The 23,918-nt window shown below is 48.2% G+C and overlaps 1 protein-coding gene across 1 annotated transcript in view; it reads left to right on the top strand.

Moving 5' to 3' along the window:
- The first annotated feature begins 13,373 nt into the window (after nucleotides 1-13,373).
- Nucleotides 13,374-23,918, top strand: part of septin3 (septin 3) — a 59,244-nt gene continuing 48,699 nt past the window's right edge. Inside the window, exon 1 of the mRNA XM_087978333.1 lies at nucleotides 13,374-13,559. Within this exon, the coding sequence (XP_087834459.1) occupies nucleotides 13,550-13,559 (10 nt within the window). The 5' untranslated portion in view covers nucleotides 13,374-13,549. The remainder of the gene's footprint in view (nucleotides 13,560-23,918) is intronic.

Here is a 23,918-nt window from a genome sequence, read left to right as displayed (position 1 = left end):
TATACTCTCAGAATCTAGTGTCATCTCTGCACAGCTCTGAGGAAAATCTTACGTAAAACCAATAGCATTTTCTTTTAGTGCAATAATATTTGAACCTGGTAAAAGCCCAGTTGGGAAAATTAAATATTAGTTTTTGGAAAAGGATGATCTGGACAGTGGCTCAGCGGTTGGCACTGCTGCCTCACAGCACCAGGGACCCGGGTTCAATTCCAGTCTGCATGGAGTTTGCACGTTCTCCCATGTCTGTGTGGGTTTCCTCTCACCGTCCAAAGGTGTGCAGATTGGGTGATTTGGCCATGTTAAAGTGCCCCCAGAGTATCCAGGGATGTGCAGGCTATATGGGAAATATGGGTTTACAGCTATAGGGTAGGGGTGGGATTCTCTTCAGAGGGTTGGTGGAGACTCAACGGGCTGAATGGCCTCTTTCTGCATTCTATGATGATGGGGATGGAGGGGGATTTGAAAAGCAATTCTGACTTTAATCAGGGAATCAGTTCAGAAGGAACATAACAGCAGTGTCCACTGGGGGGATGTGATGCCAGTCTGGGTTATGAGCATGTCGAATTTCCCCAGGAATGTGGGGAAGGGATTGGGCCCAGATCGTGCATGAGGGAAAATTCCTCTCATTCTTAGCAGGAGAGGCAGGAAACTGAACATAACCCAGTCCATTCTCTCCCGTCCTCCACCAGGAACGGTGATTTTCTCTTGCCTCCATCAGTCTTTTTAAAAACTCACCGACAGGTTGTGGGTGTTGCTAGGTAGGCCCAGCATTTATTACGCATTCCTACGTGCCCTGGAGAAGGTGATGGTGAGCTGCCTTCCTGAGCCAATGAAGAGACTGTGTTGTTTTAGAACATAGAACATTACAGCGCAGTACAGGCCCTTCGGCCCTCGATGTTGAGCTGACCTGTGGAACCAATCTGAAGCCTATCTAACCTACAATATTCCATTTTCATCCACATGATTATCTAATGACCATTTAAATGCCCATAAAGTTGGTGAGTTTACTACTGTTGCAGGCAGGGTATTCCATGCCCCTACCACTCTCTGAGTAAAGCAACTACATCTGACATCTATCCTGTATCTATCACCCCTCAATTTAAAGCTATGTTCCCCAGTTCTATCCATCACCATCTGAGGAAAAAGCCTCTCACTGTCCACCCTATAATTATCTTTTTGTCTCAATTAAGTCATTTCTCAACCTTGTTCTCTCCAATGAAAACAACCTCAAGTCCCTCAGCATTTCCTCATAAGGCCTGCCCTCCATACCAGGCAACATCCCAGTAAATCTCCTCTGAACCCTTTCCAAAGCTTCCACATCCTTCCTATAATGTAGTGACCAGAACTGTACGCACTACCCCAAGTGCGGCCGCACCAGAGTTCTGTACAGCTGCAGCACGAGGGATTGAGGTGACATGGGGTTGGGAGGGGTTGGGCTTGAGGTGAATTCATAACCCAGGCCAAAAATGCCGTCACTCCCCAACCTCTGACCTTCTGTGTCTGGTACGAAATGCGGACGGTTTTGAATCCTCCGCAGTCCAGGTATCCCCCGCTATCCATCCGAAAGTAGAGCATTCCTACGAAACCTTTCGTGCTGGTGAAAAGCGAAGAAATGTAAATTTATACGGGAGAAATGTCGCCTTTCTTCGTAAAATCCTCTTCGGATTACTTCCGCTTAGCGAGAAATGTGAAAGTGAAGTGGGGTAAAGCGACTTTCGAAAAACTGGGGATAACATTTTGTTTCCTTCTTGTAGAAGTGACGGGGTATTCCGGCTGTGATGGAGCAACGTTGTGGATTTTCGCCGCCGTTTGTGAGGAAGCAGGCCGCGAGCACCAGTGCCCCATCCCTGCCGCTGTCTGAGGGACCCTCATCACCCAGGCTGTTACAGGGCCTGCCATGGCGAGGTTTGAGGTTGGGACAATGCCCCCTCAGTCCCATTCTGAAGCGCAAGTTCACTGTCAGCTGCCTCACTCAGCGCAGTGCCAGCCGACACCCTGGGCCCGCTTTCAAGGAAAAGGCCTCGCCCAGTCGACCCCCGAACCCGACCCCGCCCAACAGCTCGCCCCCGAGCCGGGCCAAGTGCCCGACGCGGTCTCCGAGCCCCCCGCAACGGGAGACAGTTGGCCGATCACTTTGTGGCCAACCCCCCAACGGGGGAGCGCCCAGCTCTGTGCTCGGGTACAAGGATCTCACCGTTAGGGACGCGCGGAGGCGAGACATGGACCTGGACGAACTGTTGAAGAAAGCCTCGGCCTTCTTGCGTCACAACCCGGTCGGGCGCGTGGACCCGCACGTGGCCTTGAAGCTTCATCCTGTGCAGACGGTCACCATCTCCGAACAACGTACGGAGATCTCTCAGCAGGCCGACAATTCAGATGGCCACTCGGATGGGCTACCCACGGTTTTGGAATGCCTAAACTCTCATTTCTGGTTGGGTTCTGTCCTTCCCAACAGCCGAGTCCCAACATCGACCCAGGATCCAGGGGAACCTTTCACCTCCCCACCATGGAGCTCAATGCCAGGCATCAGACGGCCCTGTTACAGTTTACAGCCTGGTCAGGGGACCAAAGCTCAAAACAGCTTGCAGAACCCCTATCCAAGAGGTCCACGGGATGGGAAGCCATCTCGAGATGATGAATGGCCGCACAGTGGGATTGTGGGATTGCAGTCCTGTAGCCTTATTCCAACTCGATCCGCAAGGATTGAAAGTGGCATTCCAAGGTTAGATCCGAAAGGAACCTTAAGAGAGACAAGGGTACCTCCAAGCGGCCATGGATCATTAGATACGGCTAAACACTCAACAAGTGTCCAGTTCAAATGCAACAACCTCGTTCCCACTCAGGACATCAGGGTTCCACAGCCAGAAGGGACATTAGGGTTAAGCAATCACCTCAAGCCGAGCCCCACTCAATCACCGGATTTGTCTCAATGCACCAAACAAGACGATGAACTTCCCACGCCAACACTGTACACCAATCTCCAAAGAAGACTGCAGCGAGGAAGGTCAAGGGTCGCTCCGAGCCTAAACGAGGCTGGGCCACCACTGGGTCTGGGCGCCAATCGAAGGAAGCAACAGGCCAACTCAAAACCCATTGAGTGTTCGCGAACACCAAGAGAGGCGAAGAGAAGACATCTTCATGAAGGTTAGGCCACGCGAACATTAAACACTCCTCTTTGTCAATTAGTGTGTGCTTTCTCTTACTCCGCTGTATTCAAGTGTAGACGGCTCCCTGACTGTCTCGTCTTTTGTTGTAAAGTCTGAAGATGACATCTCTCATGATGGTCACCCTGAGAAGTCTCCATCTTCCCCTTATCTTCATGTTCCCTATTTCCCCACCGTGTTGTAACTGAGTCTCATCCACTCTCACTCAGTTCTTTTTTTTTAAATGATTAGATTCCCTACAGTGTGGAAACAGGCCCTTCGGCCCAACAAGTCCACACCGACCCTCCGAAGAGCAACCCCCCCAGATCCATTCCCCTACATTTACCCCTTCACCTAACACTACGGGCAATTTAGCACGGCCAATCCACCTAACCTGCACATTTTTGGATTGTGGGAGGAAACCCACGCAGACACGGGGAGAACGTGCAAACTCCATACAGAGAGTCGCCTGAGGCGGGAATTGAACCCGGGTCTCTGGCGCTGTGAGGCAGCAGTGCTAACCACTGTGCCACCGTGCTGCCCACAATTCTGTTTCAGAATCAGGGACATCTTGCCCTGGTCAGCCTTGTGACACGGTGGTAGTGTCCTTACTTCTGAGCCAGGAGGCCTGGGTTCAAGTTCCACCTGCTCCAGAGGTGTGTAATAACATCTCTGAACAGGTTGATTTTTAAAATACCTGCCCTTTGGTTACAATATTGACCATCTCAACCTGTTTTTTTTATTCTGGAAATTTCCCAGCCCACTTCCTCCATTGTAACATGGTCCCGATCTGTTTTAACCATCTGAGGGTCTTACATTCTGGGAATGTAGTGTTGAATTGTTCTGTGTTTGATTATGTGCACCTGGTTACTAGTCTATGCTCACTTTGCTCATTTGATCAAGCCTGGGTGTGGACTCAGGGAACAGTAAGCAGATCCACAGAAGCTGTGAGAAGCTGCGAGCAGAAACAATGGTGTAGATATTTTAAAACATTGTGTAAAACTCCGTACATAGGGTTCCTGTACATAGCAGACTCCTCTCCATAAAATGGGCCTCCATTTGCCATGCTTTCAGTCCAGGAAGGGGGAAGCCAAATGGAACCAGGCCTCAGAAACCCTACAGTGAAAAAGAGGCCATTCGGCCCATCAGGTCTGCACCTAACCACCGGAAAACATCCCATCTAAACCAACACTATCCCTGTAACCCAACTTTACCCTGGCTAACTATCTAGCCTGCACATCCTTGGACACTGTAGGCAATTTTCCATGGCCAATCTATCTAACCTGCACATCTTTGGACAGTGGGAGGAATCCCACGCAGACACAGGGAAAATGCACAAATTCCACACAGATAGTCACCCAAGGCTGGAATCGAACCTGGGTCTCTGGCACTCTGAAGCAACAATACTAACCACTGAGCCACTGTGCTGACCCGGATATAGGAGACAGTGAGGACTGCAGATGCTGGAGATCAGAGTCGAGAGTGTGGTGCTGGAGAGGCGCAGAGGGTCAGGCAGCATCCACGGAGCAGGAGAATGGACATGTCATTCCTGATGAAGGGTTTATGCCCGAAACATCAATTCTCCTGCTCCTCAGATGCTGTCTGTCCAGTTTTGCTTCTCCAGCAAAATACTCTCAACTCTGACCTGGATATAGTCCTGACACAGCAAGGGAAGGGGGTTAGCTGGCAATGCCAGAGTGTTGGGACTCCCGCTTCCACTTCCAGTTTTAATGGTCAGTGCCAGGCCTGTGACCCTTCACCTCTCTCACCACCCGAGTCACTCTATATGCCTCCATCATATTCCCCATGTCGCCTATTGTTCCTCCTGCCCCCGATACTCTCATGCCACCTTGTCACCAATGCCCTCTCCATGCACCCCACATCCTCCATGCTCCACATACCCCAAGCCCTCTTCATGCCCCGAGTCTCTCGCCCAATGGGCAGGCATCAGGAACACATTGGAGATGAGAACAAAATTCAACTTCGACTAATCTAATAATGCTCTGATTGAAACACGATTTATTACTGAGTATTCCTTCATAAAAAAAAATCACCTCAAGTGGTTAAACTGCTGAAAGAAAATGTATATCACTAACTACATTAAAAACAGATAATCCTTTTATAGCCTATTAAAACTGATAATCAAAATGCGACACAGGTTCCCTCCTCAGATTCTGTGGCTCTGCAGTTTGAGCAACTCCAAAGCATTCATAATGAGCTCAGCCGTGGGAAATGTCAACCATGCATCTGTTGAAACAGAAAAAAAAGCTGTTTTATTTCCCACTAAAGTGAAAGATCTTTTCGGAAAATCAATTTAATAGGACACTGAACATTGAAATCACTTCAGATTATTGCGCTAGGGATTAGAAGCAGACTTTTTGATTCAGTTTTGTGTCGATGTGGGTAATGGAAGAGGTGGAGTGGTGTCGTGAAGGGAAAGGCAAGTGTACCAGGCCCAACATTTACCCACCAGAGTCGTTGTGGATACGGAGAGTTTCATACTGTGACTGGAACTTGGAGCAAATCGGGATGATATATATTAAAGTAATAACAATCGGAGGTTATAGCTGCTGGAGTGAGAAGCTAATGTGGGTACAATTAGGGGCGATGAGAATAATAAGTTAAAACGATTTGGAACGCACTGCCTGAAATGGGTAGACTTGTTCGTAACTTTCTCAAGGAAGTTGGATAAGTAGTTAAGAAAGTAGAAATATAAATATAAAAGGCCTTGGTGGAAGGACAAAGGGATTGAACTAATTGGATGACTCTTGCCAGGGGGCCAAATGGCCTCTTGTCCCATAATATTCATTAAAAATGTGATCCTCCACCTATTTTAGCTTGCATCATTGCAGCCGGACATGAGAACCTGGATGCAAATCAGTAATTTGCGCTTCACAATAAGCTCAGGATTGGATGGCAAAGCCAAAACCTCTTGAGATTGCGATGTGCACGATAATCTATCAGTGACAGTGATAGTCATGTGCTAGAGTCTGTGAAGAGAGAAAGAACAATATGTTCTGTACTAGAGTTTACAAAATATCCTCGTGTTAGTAAAAGGAGTTTGCTGTAATCTACCGCTGTTAAATCATAGTTTCTCTTCAATAGAAGAATTTTACCAAATATATATATACAAATGACATGATGTAATATAGCTGCCTGGTTTATATATACTTTAATATCATCAATCTATTGTTTACCTATTGAAACTGGGGTTGTACGGTGGCACAGTGGTTAGCACTGCTGCCTCACAGCGCCAGGGACCAAGGTTTGATTCCAGCCTTGGGTGACTGTGTGGAGTTTACACATTCTCCCCGTGTCTGCGTGAGTTTCCTCTGGGTGCTCTGGTTTCCTCCCACAGTCCAAAGATGTGCAGGTTAGCGTGAACTAGCAATGATAAATTGCCCGTAGTGTTAGGTGCATTAGGTGGGGGAATGAGTCTGGGTGGGTTGCTCTTCGGAGGGTCGGTGTGGACTGGTTGGGCCGAAGGGCCTGTTTCCACACTGTAGGGAATCTAACCTAATCTTCTGTGTTTGAAGATAATAATTACTTGTAAATATTTCTGTAGCCATGATGATTTCTTTTGGGGAAAACTCTTGAGGCTATTGGATGGCGAGATGAGAATAACACATCTTGGATAGGAACCGAAACATAGGATTAAGAATTCCTATTGCCAGCTTTGGTCTTTAAGTTGACAATTTACTGTCCTGTGTCCTGTGTTTTACTTTCAGGGGATTTTGTTAAGAGGGTAGAGGCAAATACAGTTACATTTAACGGACATTTGGACAGGTTTAGAGGGAAGTGGGCCAAGCACAGATGAACGGGACTAGTCTAATGTAGGAAAGACAAGTTGGATTAAAGGACTCTCATTTTGAAAATGGAGGAGGCAGTGACAGTGAGAAGTCGGATCTACAGAACATGCAATGAAGCAACAGATGTCATAATTAGATTAGATTACTTACAGTGTGGAAACAGGCCCTTCAGCCCAACAAGTCCACACTGACCCGCCGAAGCGCAACCCACCCATACCCCTACATTTACCCCTTACCTAACACTACGGGCAATTTAGTATGGCCAATTCACCTGACCTACACATCTTTTGGACTGTGGGAGGAACCCAGAGCACCCGGAGGAAACCCATGCAGACACGGGGAGAATGTGCAAACTCCACACAGTCAGTCGCCTGAGTCGGGAATTGAACCCGGGTCTCTGGCGCTGTGAGGCAGCAGTGCTAACCACTGTGCCACCGTGCCGCTATCATTCTGTGTCTGTGTAACTGCTCCATGGCAAGCTGCAGAACTGGAGGGAAATTGGAGACAGAACCATCTTAATCTAAGGACTTCACAACCTGCCCCAACACTTAAAAAGAAGTCTCTCTCTCTCTCTCCAAGCTATGGGTGTTTGCCCTAAGCTTAAAAGTCTAGAAATTTCTAATGGATTAGATTAGATTCCCTACAGTGTGGAAACAGGCCCTTCGGCCCGACCAGTCCACACCGACCCTCCGAAGAGTAACCCACCCGCTCCCCTCTGACTAATGCACCTATCGCTATGGCCAATTCACCTGACCTGCAACACATTTTTAGACTGTGGGAGGAAACCCACGCAGACACGGGGAGAATGTGCAAACTCCACACAGACAGTCACCTGAGGCTGGAATCAAACCCGGGACCCTGCTGCTGTGAGGCAGCAGTGCTAACCACTGAGCCACCGTGCCACTCATGATGGGTGTCACTAGCTTGGCCAGTATTTATTGCCCACCCCTAATTACCCAGAGTGCAGTTAAGAGCTAAGGACCTTACTAAATAATGGTTTGCCTTGCTATGTTATAAAATATCCAAAAAAAAACCCCCACCTGAGCCAAAGAAGCTCTCACAAATTGTTGTAAAAGAAATCATCATGGCTACAGAAATACTTACAAGTAATTATTATCTTCAAGCACATAGAAAAACCAAACCTAAAATAAATGATATTAAAATATATACAAACCAGACAGCTGGTTTGTACATCATTTGTCCATATATTTGGTAAATTTCTTCTATCAAAGAGAAACTATGATTTAATTGTAGTAGATTACAGCAAACTCCTTTTACTAACAGGAGAATATATTCAAAACTCTGAGGACAGAACATACTGTTCTTTCTCTCTTCACAGATTCTAGCACATGACTGTCACTGTCACTGATAGATTATGGTGCACATCACAATCTCATTAATCTACAGAGACTGTTTCTTGCTTTCTGCGTAAGAGATGTTGCCTGTTATGTCTGAGTCATAACCTGGCTTGTCTCTAATGACTGAGTGACTCAAGCAACAGCAAACATTGCAGCAGCATTACACACTGACCATGAGTGGGTCATGACTCCTACCTCAGAGTGCAAAGGTCAGCGACTGAGGCCCCACTGGGGAAGGCAACGGTCTAGTGGTGTTATCAGCAGTTTGTTAATCCAGAGATCCAGGTAATGTACTGGACACTGGGGTTTGAATCCCACCACAGCAGATGGTGGAATTTGAATTCATTTTTTTAAATTCTGGAATTAAGAATCTAATGATGACCTGTTTGTCAGGAAAAACCCGTCTGGTTCACTAATGTCCTTGAAGGAGGGAAGCTGCCATCCTTACCTGGTCTGGCCTACATGTGACTCCAGACCCGCAGCCAATGTGGTTGACTCTTTACTGCCCTCTGCGCAATTAGGGACGGGCAATAAACGCTGCCCTAGCTAGCGATGCCCTCATACTGTGAATCATTAAAAAAAAAGTCCCTGACCATGGCATTCTGACTGGTATTTCCATCTGGCTCAGCACTGGAGGTGCCACCTGAGGCATTACGCTGTGGCGAGGTGGCACAATGTGATGGAGTGCTGGCTTTGTGTCCTGAAACGGACGCAAAGCCAATCTATAGAATCCGTCCACCAGGCCCGCTGTAAAGGAAGGGCCGCCAGCATTCTCAAAGATCCATCCCACCCTGGCAACGTTTTTCTACAATCCCTACCAACGGGGAGTAGGTACAGAAGCCTGTTCATGCAGCAGCTGGTTTCGAAACAGTTTCTATACTACTGTTGTTGTGGGCGGCACGGTGGCACAGTGGTTAGCACTGTTGCCTCACAGCGCCAGAGACCCGGGTTCAATTCCCGCCTCAGGCGACTAACTGTGTGGAGTTTGCACGTTCTCCCCGTGTCTGCGTGGGTTTCCTCCGGGTGCTCCGGTTTCCTCCCACAGTCACAAAGATGTGCAGGGTCAGGTGAATTGGCCATGCTAAATTGCCCGTAGTGTTAGGTAAGGGGTAAATGTAGGGGTATGGGTGGGTTGCGCTTCGGCGGGTCGGTGTGGACTTGTTGGGCCGAAGGGCCTGTTTCCACACTGTAATGTAATCTAATCTTAAAAAAAGGTACCGAAAGGACGCTCAAACTCTTAACATTCGCCTGTACCTGTGTTTACCTATTATTTACTTGTCTATGCTCCTTAACCATGTGATCTGCCTGTATTGCTCACAAGACAAAGCTTTTCACTGTGCCTCGGTACACGGGACAATAAATTCCATTCCATTCAGTTCAAAGAATCCTTTGCACCAGTTGAAAGAGATCAGGAACATTGTCCTTAGTATTGATCCCTCATAGAATCCCCACAGTGAGGAGCCCATTGAGTCCACACCAAAGAGCATTCCACCCAGACCCACTACCTATCCTATCCCTGTAACTCTGCATTTCCCATGGCTGACCCACCTAGCCTCCACCTCCCTGGACACTATGGGCAATTTAACAAGGCCATTCCGCCTAAATTGCACATCTTTGGATCACAGAGTATGCTTATTTGCAGAAGTAACTGACTTTAGGTGCTATTGCCTTACACAGTGTGGTCATTCATTCTGCTTTGGTCTCCAATGTTGGAGCATCAGTGAGTAATGACACGTTGTGGTGTGGGCAATGGTATCATCCGGTCTTCCGTGTAGTTGAGTAGGGTCTGTGTTGAAGGAATGGCAACATAATGAAGACCCCCATTACACTTTAATGCAGGACAGCAAGAAAATAGGCTTGTACCTGCTCTCCCAGTTTGCGAGGGGAACACATAGGGACATAGAGTTGTACAGCATGGAAACAGACCCTTCGGCCCAACTCGTCCATGCCGACCATGTTCCCAAACTAAACTGATTCCACTTGCCTGTGTTTGGCCCATATCCCTCCTAACCTTTCCTATTCATGTAACTGTCCAAATGTCTTTTAAATTTTGTAATTGTACCTGCCTCCAGCCTCCACCACTTCCTGTGGCCGTTCACTCCACACACAAAACACTCTCTGTGTGAAAAAGTTGGCCCTTGGGTCTCTTTCTCCTGTCACATTAAAAATATGCACCTTAATTTTGAATTTCCTCACCCTTACTATTCATCTCATCTATAACCCTCATGATTTTATAAATCTCTCAAAGGTCACCCCTCAATCTCCTATGTGCTGGTGAGAAAAGGTCTCAGCCTCTCCTTATTGCTCAAACTCTCCATTCCCAGCAACATCTGGTAAATCATCTCTGAACCCGCTCCAGTTTAATAACATTCTTCTGTAACAAAGATTCGATTTTATCTTATGATGCAGGTCAGTGGATCCATGCTCACGGCCCAGACTAGGTTCAGAGCTACACTGGTAAATAATGGATACCATTAGCCAGTGGGCTGGGCCGAAACCCATTAGTTTGAGTACTGTGGAGAAAGTGGGGCCTGCAGATGCTGGAGATCAGAGTCGAGAGTGTGGTGCTGGAAAAGCACAGCCGGTCAGGCAGCATCCGAGGAGCAGGAGAATCGACGTTTCAGGCATAAGCCCTTCATCTGGAATGGAATCCTGATGAAGGGCTTATGCCTGAAACATCGATTCTCCTGCTCCTCGGATGCTGCCTGACTGGCTGTGCTTTTCCAGCACCACACTCTCGACTCTGGTTGAGTAATGTGCTGAGTAAAGCCAATGATTTATCTATTGCCCCATTCGGGAAGGGGAGAAGGTGGTATGATGATAATATCACTGGTCTCATGATCTAGCGGCCTAGCCTAATGCTTGAGTCCATGACTTTAAATCCCACCACAGTCGTTAGTGGAATTTAAGATCAGTTAACAGATCTGCAATTGAACGTCAGTCTCAGTCATCGTGACGATGAAGCTATCTATTGTCATAGAAACCCATCTGGTCTCTTTCTGGGAAGGAAACAGCCCATCCTTACCCAGTCTGGGCCTACATGTGACTCCAGTCCAAATGCGCTGAACTCCTAACTGTGCCCCCCCCCCCCCCCCCCCAAAATGGCTGAGCCAGCCACTCAGTCCAAGCGCAACTAGGGATAAAATAGAAGCAACAAATGCTGGCCTCTTGCCAGCGATTCCCACATCCCATTGAATCTCTATAGTGTGGAAGCAGGCCATTCGGCCCCTCAAGTCTGCACTGACCCTTCAAAGAGCATCCCACCCAGATTCACCCTCCAACCCTGTCCCTTTAACCTTGCATTTCCCATGGCCAGTCTACCTAACCTTCACACCCCCAGATACCATGGGTAACTTCCCATGCCCAATGCAACCTGATTAGATTCCCTACAGTATGGAAACAGGCCCTTCAGCCCAACAAATCCACACTGACCCTCCAAAGAGTAACCCACCCAGACCCATTCCCCTACCCTATCTTTACCCCTGACTAATGAATATCACAGGTCAGGCAGCATTCGAGGAGCCGGGAAATTGATTTTTCGGGCAGGAGCCCTTCATCAGGAATGCGGCTGGAAGCCTCGGGGGTGGAGAGATAAATGGGAGGGGCATGGGGCTGGGGAGAAGGTAACCAAGAGTACAATAGGTGGATGGAGGTGGGGGGTAAAGGTGATAGGTCAGGGGAGAGGATGGAGTGGATAGGTGGGAAGGCAGATTGGCAGGTGGGACAGGTCATGAGGATGGTGCTGAGCTGGGAGGTTGGAAGTGGGGCAAGGTGGGGGAAGGGGAAATGAGGAAATCCACATTGATGCCCTGGGGTTGAAGTGTTCCGAGGCGGAAGATGAGGCATTCTTCCTCCAGGCGTCTGGTGGTGAGGGAGCGGCGGTGAAGGAGGCCCAAGACCTCTATGTCCTCAGGGAGTTGAAATGTTCAGCCACGGGGCAGTGGGGTTGATTGGTGCGGGTGTCCCCCTCCCACTCTGCCCCACGGCATCAATGTGGACTTCACCAGTTTCCTCATTTCCCCTCCCCCACCTTAGCCCAGTTCCAATCTTCCAGCTCAGCACCATCCTCATGACCTGTCCCACCTGTCAATCTCCCTTCCCACCTATCCAGCTCCACCCTCCTCTCCGACCTATCACCTTCATCCCCACCTCCATCCACCTATTGCACTCTCAGCTACCTTCCCCCAAGCCCCACCCCATCCCCCCTCCCATTTATCTCTCCATCCCCGAGGCTCCCAGCCTCAATCCTGATGAAGGGCTCTGGCCCGAAACATCGACTCTCCTGCTCCTCAGATGCTGCCAGACCTGCTGTGGTTTTCCAGCGCCGCACTCTTTGACTCTGATCTCCAGCATCTGCATTCCCCACTTTCTCCTAATGCAGCTAACACTATGGGGCAATTTAGCATGGGCCAATCCACCCTAACCTGCACATCTTTGGATTGTGGGAGGAAACCCATGCAGACGCGGGGAGAACGTGCAAACTCCACACAGATGGTCGCCTGAGTCTGGAACTGAACCCGGGTCCCTGGCACTGTGAGGCAGCAGTGCTAACCACTGAGCCACCCAGGAAAGAATAAAGAAGTTGTCACTTTGTGCCATTACCCGGGGAATCCCCAGCCCCTGGCCCAGTGGCATCAGGAGGGAAGGGGGCATTGGGTGATGCCACAACAGTCAAATAGCCTGCTTCTGATCTGCCACTGAGTTGTGAGAGTGGCCTCAGCTCCAGTGGGGAAGCTGACAGCGCGGGGAGGAACGTACACCAGTGGAGAAATAAATTGTGCAGTAACATTGCATAGAAGGAAGAGGAAAAAAATTTGCAGCGAGGCGACTGATCATGGAGAGTTAATGATGTCTGAAAATTGCAGCTCACTGCTGAATGATACAGCACCAGGACCCAGCTCCTGCTCTGTACTGAGTCTGCTCATTCACTGCAGATTCAGGCTGGGGGTCTCATCTGTTCCAGGGAGTCGGTGTCTCTGAAGGGAGGGGAGGGGAGGGTATAGAGAGAGAGAGAGAGATGTAAGGACGGAGCCAGAATCAATTAACATTCTGGTCACGTGAAACCCAGTGTCAGACAACATCTCTTGTGGTCCAGGAAACACAGCAATATAATATCAGGTTTATGTCGATATAATATCTGAAAGGTTTGGACGCTGGGAAGGCAATTTCGGTTTTGAAAAAGGAAACCACACACACACACACACACTGAAACCTTTGTAGGTGTGAGCAGCGTTCCTAGATGTGGAAAGGTAAGCAATTCCTTTCCTCCATTTCTCTGTCGTGTTCTCTCTGCCTTGCCTGCTGACTCGGGGTGTACATTCAGCCTGGGCTTCTCTGTCTCTCAGCTCTCAAATCTGACCCTGCAGCTTTCGTGGTGGGTGCTGTTGTGTAATATTTTCCCTGAGCAGCTAATTCATTTGTTCAGTGAAACGCTTGCTGGCGCGGGGAGGGGAGAGAGAAAGACAAATCCTACTCTGGAAATCAATTGTGTTTCATAATGAACTATTTGGGGCTTGTAATCTTTACATCATGATGTTTAAGATTGTGTTTCGAGGTGCAGGAGCAGATATTATTAGGCATTCTGTATAATAGAGACTGTCGTCAGTGCCCACAGTCTGTTGTTGATTTGAGAGCATTGTCTACAATGGGCAGCTGGCTCTTGGAACAATAATTATGGGCTGTCTCAGCATCTCACAAAGTGACTGACAAGCAATGGACAAACCTGTGATCGCATAGGGAACCCCGTCAGTGGGCAGCCAAGCACCGATGGGCGCTACCCATGAACAAACAGATTCTGCAAATTGGCTCCGCTGAGGGCAGGTTCCTGCTGAGGGGTGCCCTCGTCACCCAGAGCCCCTGCCCCTTCTCCATGTGACTCCCTACCGCGACTGGGGGGGGTTACTGCACCTCCCTATCTTTCAATGCAAGCTGTGACAGTGGTAAGGATCCCCATCACTGCCACAAAAAAAAAGCCTTTTTGTTTGGACTTTGTCTGTCGAGGCCCCGAAGCGTGAATATACAGAATCCCTACAGTTTGGCCATTCAGCCCATCGGGTCCACACCGAGCCTCTGAACAGCATCCCAACCCCCTATCCTATAACCCTGCATTTCCCATGGCACAACCCTGGATAATTTAGCAAGGCCAATCCACCTAACCCGTGCTCCTTTGGACTGTGGGAGGAAACCGGAGCAAACCCGCACAGACACGGGGAGAATGTACAAGCTCCACACAGACAGTCGCCCGAGGCTGGAATTGCATATCTTGGAAATGTGAGGCAGCAGTGCTAACCACTGAGCCACCATAATGCTCCTAGATTACTGCAAAATATTTTCTACATTGAGGGTTGCTTTCCCTCAGAATCCAAATGTGGCCCCAGGTCTATTGTAGAATCATCGAAGGCAGAAAAGACCCTTCAGCCCATCACATCTGTACAGGCCTGATGACACAGTGGTCAGCACTGCTGCCTCACAGCGCCAGAGACTCGGGTTCAATTCCCGCCTCGGGCGACTGTCTGTGTGGAGTTTGCACATTCTCCCCGTGTCTGCGTGGGATTCCTCCGAGTGCTCCAGTTTCCTCTCACAGTCTGAAAATGCAGGTCAGGTGAATCGGCCGTGCTACATTGCCCGTAGTGTTAGGTGCATTAGTCAGAGGGAAATGGATCTGGGTGGGTTACTCTTCGGAGGGTCGGGGTGGACCTGTTGGGCCGAAGGGCCTGTTTCCGCACTTTAGGGTATCTGATCTAAACATGTTCCTGACGCAAGCTGTTGGCCTGTGATCCAGCCTATGAATGGTCACATGGTGTCACTGCTCACAAAGGAAGAACCTTAAGACCCCAACGATGAAGCCCACACCTTAGTGGGGGGTGGACCGGTCAATGGCTGCAACTCTGATGTAACACTTCACTGGAGTTTCTCCCATTTTCACACCGTAACCTCCGACTTGATGATACGGGAGCAATGGGTCTAGAAACAAAATTCTACCAGAGCGCTCCAAAGGTAGTGGAGGCCTTGTCCAAACATTTCCTGACTCTCTGGGATTAACACTGATGGTACCACTAGGCCATTGCCTGTCCTAAAGATAAACAGGGAGGCAATGTCTTCAGAGGAGATGTTGGGTAGGTTAGGCCTGGGGTTCAGAGAAATGAGAGGCGACCTTATTTGAAACAATGACAGGGAAGATGTGGAGAGATGATTTCCCCTTGTAGGAATGTCTAGAATCAGAGGGATTAATCTCAGGATAAGGGACGATCCAGTTCAGACAGAGACGAGGAGGATTTTCCTCTCTCAAAGAGTAGTGAACCTGTTAGAATCTTTACCGCCACGCCTGGGTCGTTCAGTCTATTCAAGGCTGAGAAAGACAGATTTTTACTCAGTAAAGGAATAGAGAGTGTGATGGGATAAAGGGATGAAAGTAGAATTAAAGGTTATCAAATCTGCCACGAACTCATTCAACGGCAGAGCAGACTCAATGGGCTGAATGGCCTCCCTACTGCTCATGCATTTTATGGTCTTTTTTTTTGGACTGTTCTGTTTAACACGTTTGTGAGTGTTTACCCAAATCTCTTGTTGATTTCTGACTGAGAGATGAATTCTTAACACAACTGTTGAGCCATCACCATGAGAGCCACAGAGATGTACAGCACAGAAACAGACTTTCAGTCCAACTCATTTGTGCCCACCAGATATCCTATATAAATCTAATCCCATTTGCCAGCACCCGGCCCATATCCCTCTTAAACCCTTCCTATTCATATACCCATCTAAATGCTTTTTAACTGTTGTAATTGTACCAGCCTCCACCATTTCCTCTAGCAGCTCATTCCATACACGCACCACCCTCTGTGTGAAAAAGTTGCCCCTCAGGTCCCTTTTATATCTTTCCCCTCTCATTTTAAACCTATGCCCTTTAAATTTGGACTCCCCCACCCCAGGGTAAAGATCTTTCCAATTTATCCTATCCATGCTCCTCATGATTTTACAAACCACTGTAAGGTCACCCCTCAGTCTCCGATGCTCCAGGGAAAACAGCCCCAGCCTGTTCAGCCTCTCCCTACATCTCAAACCCTCCAACCCTGGCCACATCCTTGTAAATCTTTTCTGAACCCTACCAAGTTTCACAACATCCTTCCTATAGAAGGGAGACCAGAATTGCAAACAATACTCCACAAGTGGCCTAACCAATGTCCTGTACAGCCGCAACATGACCTCCCAACTCCTGTACTCAATACTCTGACCAATAAAGGCAAATATGCCAAACGCCTTCTTCACTATCCTATCTACCTGCGACTCCACTTTCAAGGAACTATGAACCTGCTCTCCAAAATCTCTCTGTTCAGCAACACTCCCTAGGACCTTACCATTAAGTGTATAAGTCCTGCCCTGATTTGCCTTTCCAAAATGCAGCACCTCACAGTTATCTAAATTAACTTCATCTACCCCTCCTCAACCCATTGGCCTTTCTAAGCTGTGCAGGTCACATGAATTGGCCATATTAAATTGCCCATAGTGTTCAGGGATATGTAGGTTTATGCGTTAGTAAGGGGTAAATGTAGAGTAGGGGAATGGGTCTGGGTGGGTTACTCTTCAGAGGGTCAGTGTGGACTTGTTGAGCTGAATGACTGTAGGGATTCTATGATTCTATGGTCAAGGTCCCATTGTAATCTGAGGTAACCTTCTTCGCTGTCCACTCCACCTCCAATTCTGGTGTCATCTGCAAACTTGCTGGATCTCACCAGATTGAAGACTGCATTTCTACTGATAACATCTCAGGCCCCACTGAATGAGCAAAAAGGACAAAATAACTCCCAAAGATAAAAGGTGGGCCAGAGGAAGTGACATCATGTTTTACCTTATAGGAAATAGGGAAATTGTGTACGTACATTAGTGTTCTTGAGATCAGAATATAATCAAGGACATTAGACATGTACTCCTTAGTGTTTAGAAGAATGAGTGGTGATCTTGCTGAAAAACTAAGATTCTGGGGGGACTTGACAGGGTGAATTTGAAAGGATGTCTCCCCTTCTCTCCAAGGTTGGCTCAGTGGTTAGCACTGCTGCCTCATAGCACCAGCAACCTGGGTTTGATTCCAGCCTCGGGCGACAGTGTGGAGTTTGCACATTCTCCACGTATCTGTGGGCGTCTCTTCCCATTGTCCAAAGATGTGCAGGTTAGCTTGACTGAATTGCTCATAGTGTCTGGGGATATGCAGGCTAGGTGGGTTAGCCATGGGAAATGCAGGGCTGAGGGGGTGGGTTTGGGTGAGATGCACTCTGGAGGGTTGGGATGGGCTGAATGGCCTTATTCCATACTGTAGGGATTCTATGATTCAAATTTCTTGATTGCCAGGCTTCTGAATTTCATCCAATACTGCAACATTTCACAGTTACTGGCACCCACATCCTAGACTGCTGGGTAACTCCCCTAGCACCACTCTCAATTCTCATTCTCTCTGATCGAGACAGATTTCAAACTGCCCTGATTTGTTCCATCAGAACAATTCTCATCAGACTTTTCTCATCATTGTCATGATCAGGCTCAATCTCAGTGAGATTGTATCTCGGTAAGGTCGGCCATGGCTCAATAACAATGAGATTGTGACACAATAACGATGAGGCGTATCTCAGTAACGATGAAGTTGTGTCTCAGTAATGATTAGATTAGATTACTTACAGTGTGGAAACAGGCCCTTCGGCCCAACAAGTCCACACCGACCCGCCGAAGCGCACCCACCCAGACCCATTCCCCTACGTTTGCCCCTGCACCTAACATAACGGGCAATTTAGTATAGCTAGTTCACCTGACCTGCACATTTTTGGACTGTGAGAGGAATCCAGAGCACCCAGAGGAATCCCACGCAGACACGGGGAGAATGTGCAAACTCCACACAGACAGTCACCTGAGGCGAGAATTGAACCCGGGTGTCTGGTGCTGTGAGGCAGCAGTGTTAACCACTGAGCCACCGTGCCACCCACCAATGATGAAGTTGTGTCTCAGTGTTAATGAGTCTGTGTCTCAGTAAGATCAGGTTGTGTCTCAGTAACGATGAGGCTGTGTCTCTGTAACGATGAGGTTGTGACTCTGTGACGATGAGGCCGTATCTCAGTAACGGTAAGGCTGCGTCTCAATAATGATGAGGGTGTGTCTCACTAACAATGAGGCTGTGTCTCAGTAACGAGGAGAGTGTGTCTCTGTAACGATGAGGGTGTGTCTCTGTAACGATGAGGGTGTGTCTCTGTAACGATGAGAGTGTGTCTCTGTAACAATGAGAGTGTGTCTCTGTAACAATGAGTTTGTGACTCTGTAACAATGAGGGTGTGTCTCTGTAACGATGAGTCTGTGACTCTGTAACGATGAGGGTGTGTCTCTGTAACGATGAGGCTGTGTCTCTGTAACGATGAGTCTGTGTCTCTGTAACGATGAGGCTGTGTCTCTGTAACGATGAGCCTATGTCTCTGTAGCGATGAGGCTGTGTCTCTGTAACGATGAGCCTGTGTCTCTGTAGCGATGAGGTTGTGTCTCTGTAACGATGAGGCTGTGTCTCTGTAACAATGAGGCTGTGTCTCTGTAACGATGAGGCTGTGTCTCAGTAACGGTGAGGCTGTGTCTCTGTAACGATGAGGCTGTGTCTCTGTAACAATGAGCCTGTGTCTCTGTAGCGATGAGGCTGTGTCTCTGTAACCATGAGCCTGTGTCTCTGTAGCGATGAGGTTGTGTCTCTGTAACGATGAGGCTGTGTCTGTGTAACGGTGAGGCTGTGTCTCAGTAACGGTGAGGCTGTTTCTCTGTAACGATGAGGCTGTGTCTCTGTAACAATGAGAGTGTGTCTCAGTAACGATGATGCTGTGTCTCTGTAACGATGAGAGTGTGTCTCTGTAACGATGAGGCTGTGTCTCTGTAACGATGAGGTTGTGTCTCTGTAACGATGAGAGTGTGTCTCAGTAACGATGAGGCTGTGTCTCTGTAACGATGAGGTTGTGTCTCAGTAACGATGAGAGTGTGTCTCTGTAACGATGAGGCTGTGTCTCTGTAACGGTGAGGCTGTGTCTCTGTAGCGATGAGGCTGTGTCTCTGTAACCATGAGCCTGTGTCTCTGTAGCGATGAGGTTGTGTCTCTGTAACGATGAGGCTGTGTCTGTGTAAAGGTGAGGCTGTGTCTCAGTAACGGTGAGGCTGTGTCTCTGTAACGATGATGCTGTGTCTCTGTAACGATGAGAGTGTGTCTCTGTAACGATGAGGCTGTGTCTCTGTAACGATGAGGTTGTGTCTCTGTAACGATGAGAGTGTGTCTCAGTAACGATGAGGCTGTGTCTCTGTAACGATGAGGTTGTGTCTCAGTAACGATGAGAGTGTGTCTCTGTAACGATGAGGGTGTGTCTCAGTAACGATGAGGTTGTGTCTCTGTAACGATGAGGCTGTGTCTCTGTAACGATGAGGCTGTGTCTCTGTAACGATGAGGTTGTGTCTCTGTAACGATGAGGGTGTGTCTCAGTAACGATGAGGTTGTGTCTCTGTAATGATGAGGCTGTGTCTCTGTAACGATGAGGCTGTGTCTCTGTAACGATGAGAGTGTGTCTCAGTAACGATGAGGCTGTGTCTCTGTAACGATGAGGTTGTGTCTCTGTAACGATGAGAGTGTGTCTCAGTAACGATGAGGCTGTGTCTCTGTAACGATGAGGTTGTGTCTCAGTAACGATGAGAGTGTGTCTCTGTAACGATGAGGCTGTGTCTCTGTAACGGTGAGGCTGTGTCTCTGTAGCGATGAGGCTGTGTCTCTGTAACCATGAGCCTGTGTCTCTGTAGCGATGAGGTTGTGTCTCTGTAACGATGAGGCTGTGTCTGTGTAAAGGTGAGGCTGTGTCTCAGTAACGGTGAGGCTGTGTCTCTGTAACGATGATGCTGTGTCTCTGTAACGATGAGAGTGTGTCTCTGTAACGATGAGGCTGTGTCTCTGTAACGATGAGGTTGTGTCTCTGTAACGATGAGAGTGTGTCTCAGTAACGATGAGGCTGTGTCTCTGTAACGATGAGGTTGTGTCTCAGTAACGATGAGAGTGTGTCTCTGTAACGATGAGGGTGTGTCTCAGTAACGATGAGGTTGTGTCTCTGTAACGATGAGGCTGTGTCTCTGTAACGATGAGGCTGTGTCTCTGTAACGATGAGGTTGTGTCTCTGTAACGATGAGGGTGTGTCTCAGTAACGATGAGGTTGTGTCTCTGTAATGATGAGGCTGTGTCTCTGTAACGATGAGGCTGTGTCTCTGTAACGATGAGAGTGTGTCTCAGTAACGATGAGGCTGTGTCTCTGTAACGATGAGGTTGTGTCTCTGTAATGATGAGGCTGTGTCTGTGAAACGATGAGGCTGTGTCTCTGTAACGATGAGAGTGTGTCTCTGTAACGATGAGGGTGTGTCTCAGTAACGATGAGGTTGTGTCTCTGTAATGATGAGGCTGTGTCTCTGTAACGATGAGGCTGTGTCTCTGTAACGATGAGAGTGTGTCTCAGTAACGATGAGGTTGTGTCTCTGTAACGATGAGGCTGTGACTCTGTAACGATGAGGCTGTGTCTCTGTAACGATGAGGCTGTTTCTCTGTAACGATGAGGCTGTGTCTCTGTAACGATGAGGCTGTGTCTCTGTAACGGTGAGTGTGTGTCTCTGTAACGATGAGAGTGTGTCTCAGTAACGATGTGGCTGTGTCTCTGTAACGATGAGGTTGTGTCTCTGTAATGATGAGAGTGTGTCTCTGTAATGATGAGGCTGTGTCTGTGAAACGATGAGGCTGTGTCTCTGTAACGATGAGAGTGTGTCTCTGTAACGATGAGGGTGTGTCTCAGTAACGATGAGGTTGTGTCTCTGTAATGATGAGGCTGTGTCTCTGTAACGATGAGGCTGTGTCTCTGTAACGATGAGAGTGTGTCTCAGTAACGATGAGGTTGTGTCTCTGTAACGATGAGGCTGTGACTCTGTAACGATGAGGCTGTGTCTCTGTAACGATGAGGCTGTTTCTCTGTAACGATGAGGCTGTGTCTCTGTAACGATGAGGCTGTGTCTCTGTAACGGTGAGTGTGTGTCTCTGTAACGATGAGAGTGTGTCTCAGTAACGATGTGGCTGTGTCTCTGTAACGATGAGGTTGTGTCTCTGTAATGATGAGAGTGTGTCTCAGTAACGATGAGACTGTGTCTCAGTAATGATGAGGCTGTGTCTCTGTAACGATGAGGCTGTGACTCTGTAACGATGAGGCTGTTTCTCTGTAACGATGAGGCTGTGTCTCTGTAACGATGAGGCTGTGTCTCTGTAACGGTGAGTGTGTGTCTCTGTAACGATGAGAGTGTGTCTCTGTAACGATGTGGCTGTGTCTCTGTAACGATGAGGTTGTGTCTCTGTAATGATAGTGTGTCTCAGTAACGATGAGGCTGTGTCTCAGTAATGATGAGGCTGTGTCACTGTAACGATGAGGCTCTGTCTCAGTAACGATGAGGCTGTGTCTCTGTAATGATGAGAGTGTGTCTCTGTAGCGATGAGAGTGTGTCTCTGTAGCGATGAGAGTGTGTCTCTGTAACGATGAGCCTGTGTCTCAGTAACGATGAGCCTGTGTCTCAGTAACGATGAGGCTGTGTCTCTGTAACGATGAGAGTGTGTGTCTGTAATGATGAGAGTGTGTCTCAGTAACGATGAGGCTTTGTCTCTGTAACGATGAGAGTGTGTCTCTGTAACGATGAGGTTGTGTCTCAGTAACGATGAGGCTGTGTCTCAGTAACGATGAGGCTTTGTCTCAGTAACGATGAGAGTGTGTCTCTGTAATGATGAGGCTGTGTCTCAGTAATGATGAGAGTGTGTCTCTGTAACGATGAGAGTGTGTCTCAGTAACGATGAGGCTGTGTCTCTGTAACGATGAGGCTGTGTCTCAGTAACGATGAGAGTGTGTCTCTGTAATGATGAGAGTGTGTCTCTGTAACGATGAGGCTGTGTCTCAGTAACGATGAGGCTGTGTCTCAGTAACGATGAGGCTGTGTCTCAGTAACGATGAGGCTTTGTCTCTGTAACGATGAGAGTGTGTCTCTGTAATGATGAGGCTGTGTCTCAGTAATGATGAGAGTGTGTCTCTGTAACGATGAGAGTGTGTCTCTGTAACGATGAGGTTGTGTCTCAGTAACGATGAGGCTGTGTCTCAGTAACGATGAGGCTTTGTCTCAGTAACGATGAGAGTGTGTCTCTGTAACGATGAGAGTGTGTCTCAGTAACGATGAGGCTGTGTCTCTGTAACGATGAGGCTGTGTCTCAGTAACGATGAGAGTGTGTCTCAGTAACGATGAGAGTGTGTCTCTGTAATGATGAGAGTGTGTCTCTGTAATGATGAGGCTGTGTCTCAGTAACGATGAGGCTGTGTCTCAGTAACGATGAGCGTGTGTCTCTGTAACGATGAGGCTGTGTCTCAGTAACGATGAGAGTGTGTCTCTGTAACGATGAGAGTGTGTCTCAGTAACGATGAGGCTGTGTCTCTGTAACGATGAGGCTGTGTCTCAGTAACGATGAGAGTGTGTCTCAGTAACGATGAGAGTGTGTTTCTGTAATGATGAGAGTGTGTCTCTGTAATGATGAGGCTGTGTCTCAGTAACGATGAGGCTGTGTCTCAGTAACGATGAGAGTGTGTCTCTGTAACGATGAGGCTGTGTCTCAGTAACGATGAGGCTGTGTCTCAGTAACGATGAGAGTGTGACTCTGTAACGATGAGGCTGTGACTCTGTAACGATGAGAGTGTGACTCTGTAACGATGAGGCTGTGTCTCTGTAACGATGAGGCTGTGTCTCAGTAACGATGAGAGTGTGACTCTGTAACGATGAGGCTGTGACTCTGTAACGATGAGGCTGTGACTCTGTAACGATGAGAGTGTGACTCTGTAACGATGAGGCTGTGTCTCTGTAACGATGAGGCTGTGTCTCAGTAACGATGAGAGTGTGTCTCTGTAACGATGAGGCTGTGTCTCTGTAATGATGAGGCTGTGTCTCAGTAATGATGAGGCTGTGTCTCAGTAACGATGAGGCTGTGTCTCAGTAACGATGAGGCTGTGACTCTGTAACGATGAGGCTGTGTCTCTGTAACGATGAGGCTGTGTCTCAGTAACGATGAGGCTGTGTCTCTGTAACGATGAGGCTGTGTCTCAGTAACGATGAGGCTGTGTCTCTGTAACGATGAGGCTGTGTCTCAGTAACGATGAGGCTGTGACTCTGTAACGATGAGGCTGTGACTCTGTAACGATGAGAGTGTGTCTGTGTAACGATGTGGCTGTGTCTCTGTAACGATGAGGCTGTGTCTGTGTAACGATGAGGCTGTGTCTGTGTAACGATGAGGCTGTGACTCTGTAATGATGAGGCTGTGACTCTGTAACGATGAGGCTGTGTCTCAGTAACGATGAGAGTGTGACTCTGTAACGATGTGGCTGTGACTCTGTAATGATGAGGCTGTGTCTCTGTAACGATGACGCTGTGTCTGTGTAACGATGAGGCTGTGTCTGTGTAACGATGAGGCTGTGTCTCTGTAACGATGAGAGTGTGTCTCAGTAACGATGAGGCTGTGTCTCTGTAACGATGAGGCTGTGTCTCAGTAACGATGA

This window comes from Chiloscyllium plagiosum, unplaced genomic scaffold (assembly GCF_037043375.1).
Source record: "Chiloscyllium plagiosum isolate Xiang-an unplaced genomic scaffold, Cpla_swu_hap1 HiC_scaffold_33, whole genome shotgun sequence".
Classification (NCBI taxonomy): domain Eukaryota; kingdom Metazoa; phylum Chordata; class Chondrichthyes; order Orectolobiformes; family Hemiscylliidae; genus Chiloscyllium; species Chiloscyllium plagiosum.
The sequence above is the reverse complement of the archived record's forward strand: the minus strand, read 5'-3'. Positions and strand labels throughout refer to the sequence as shown.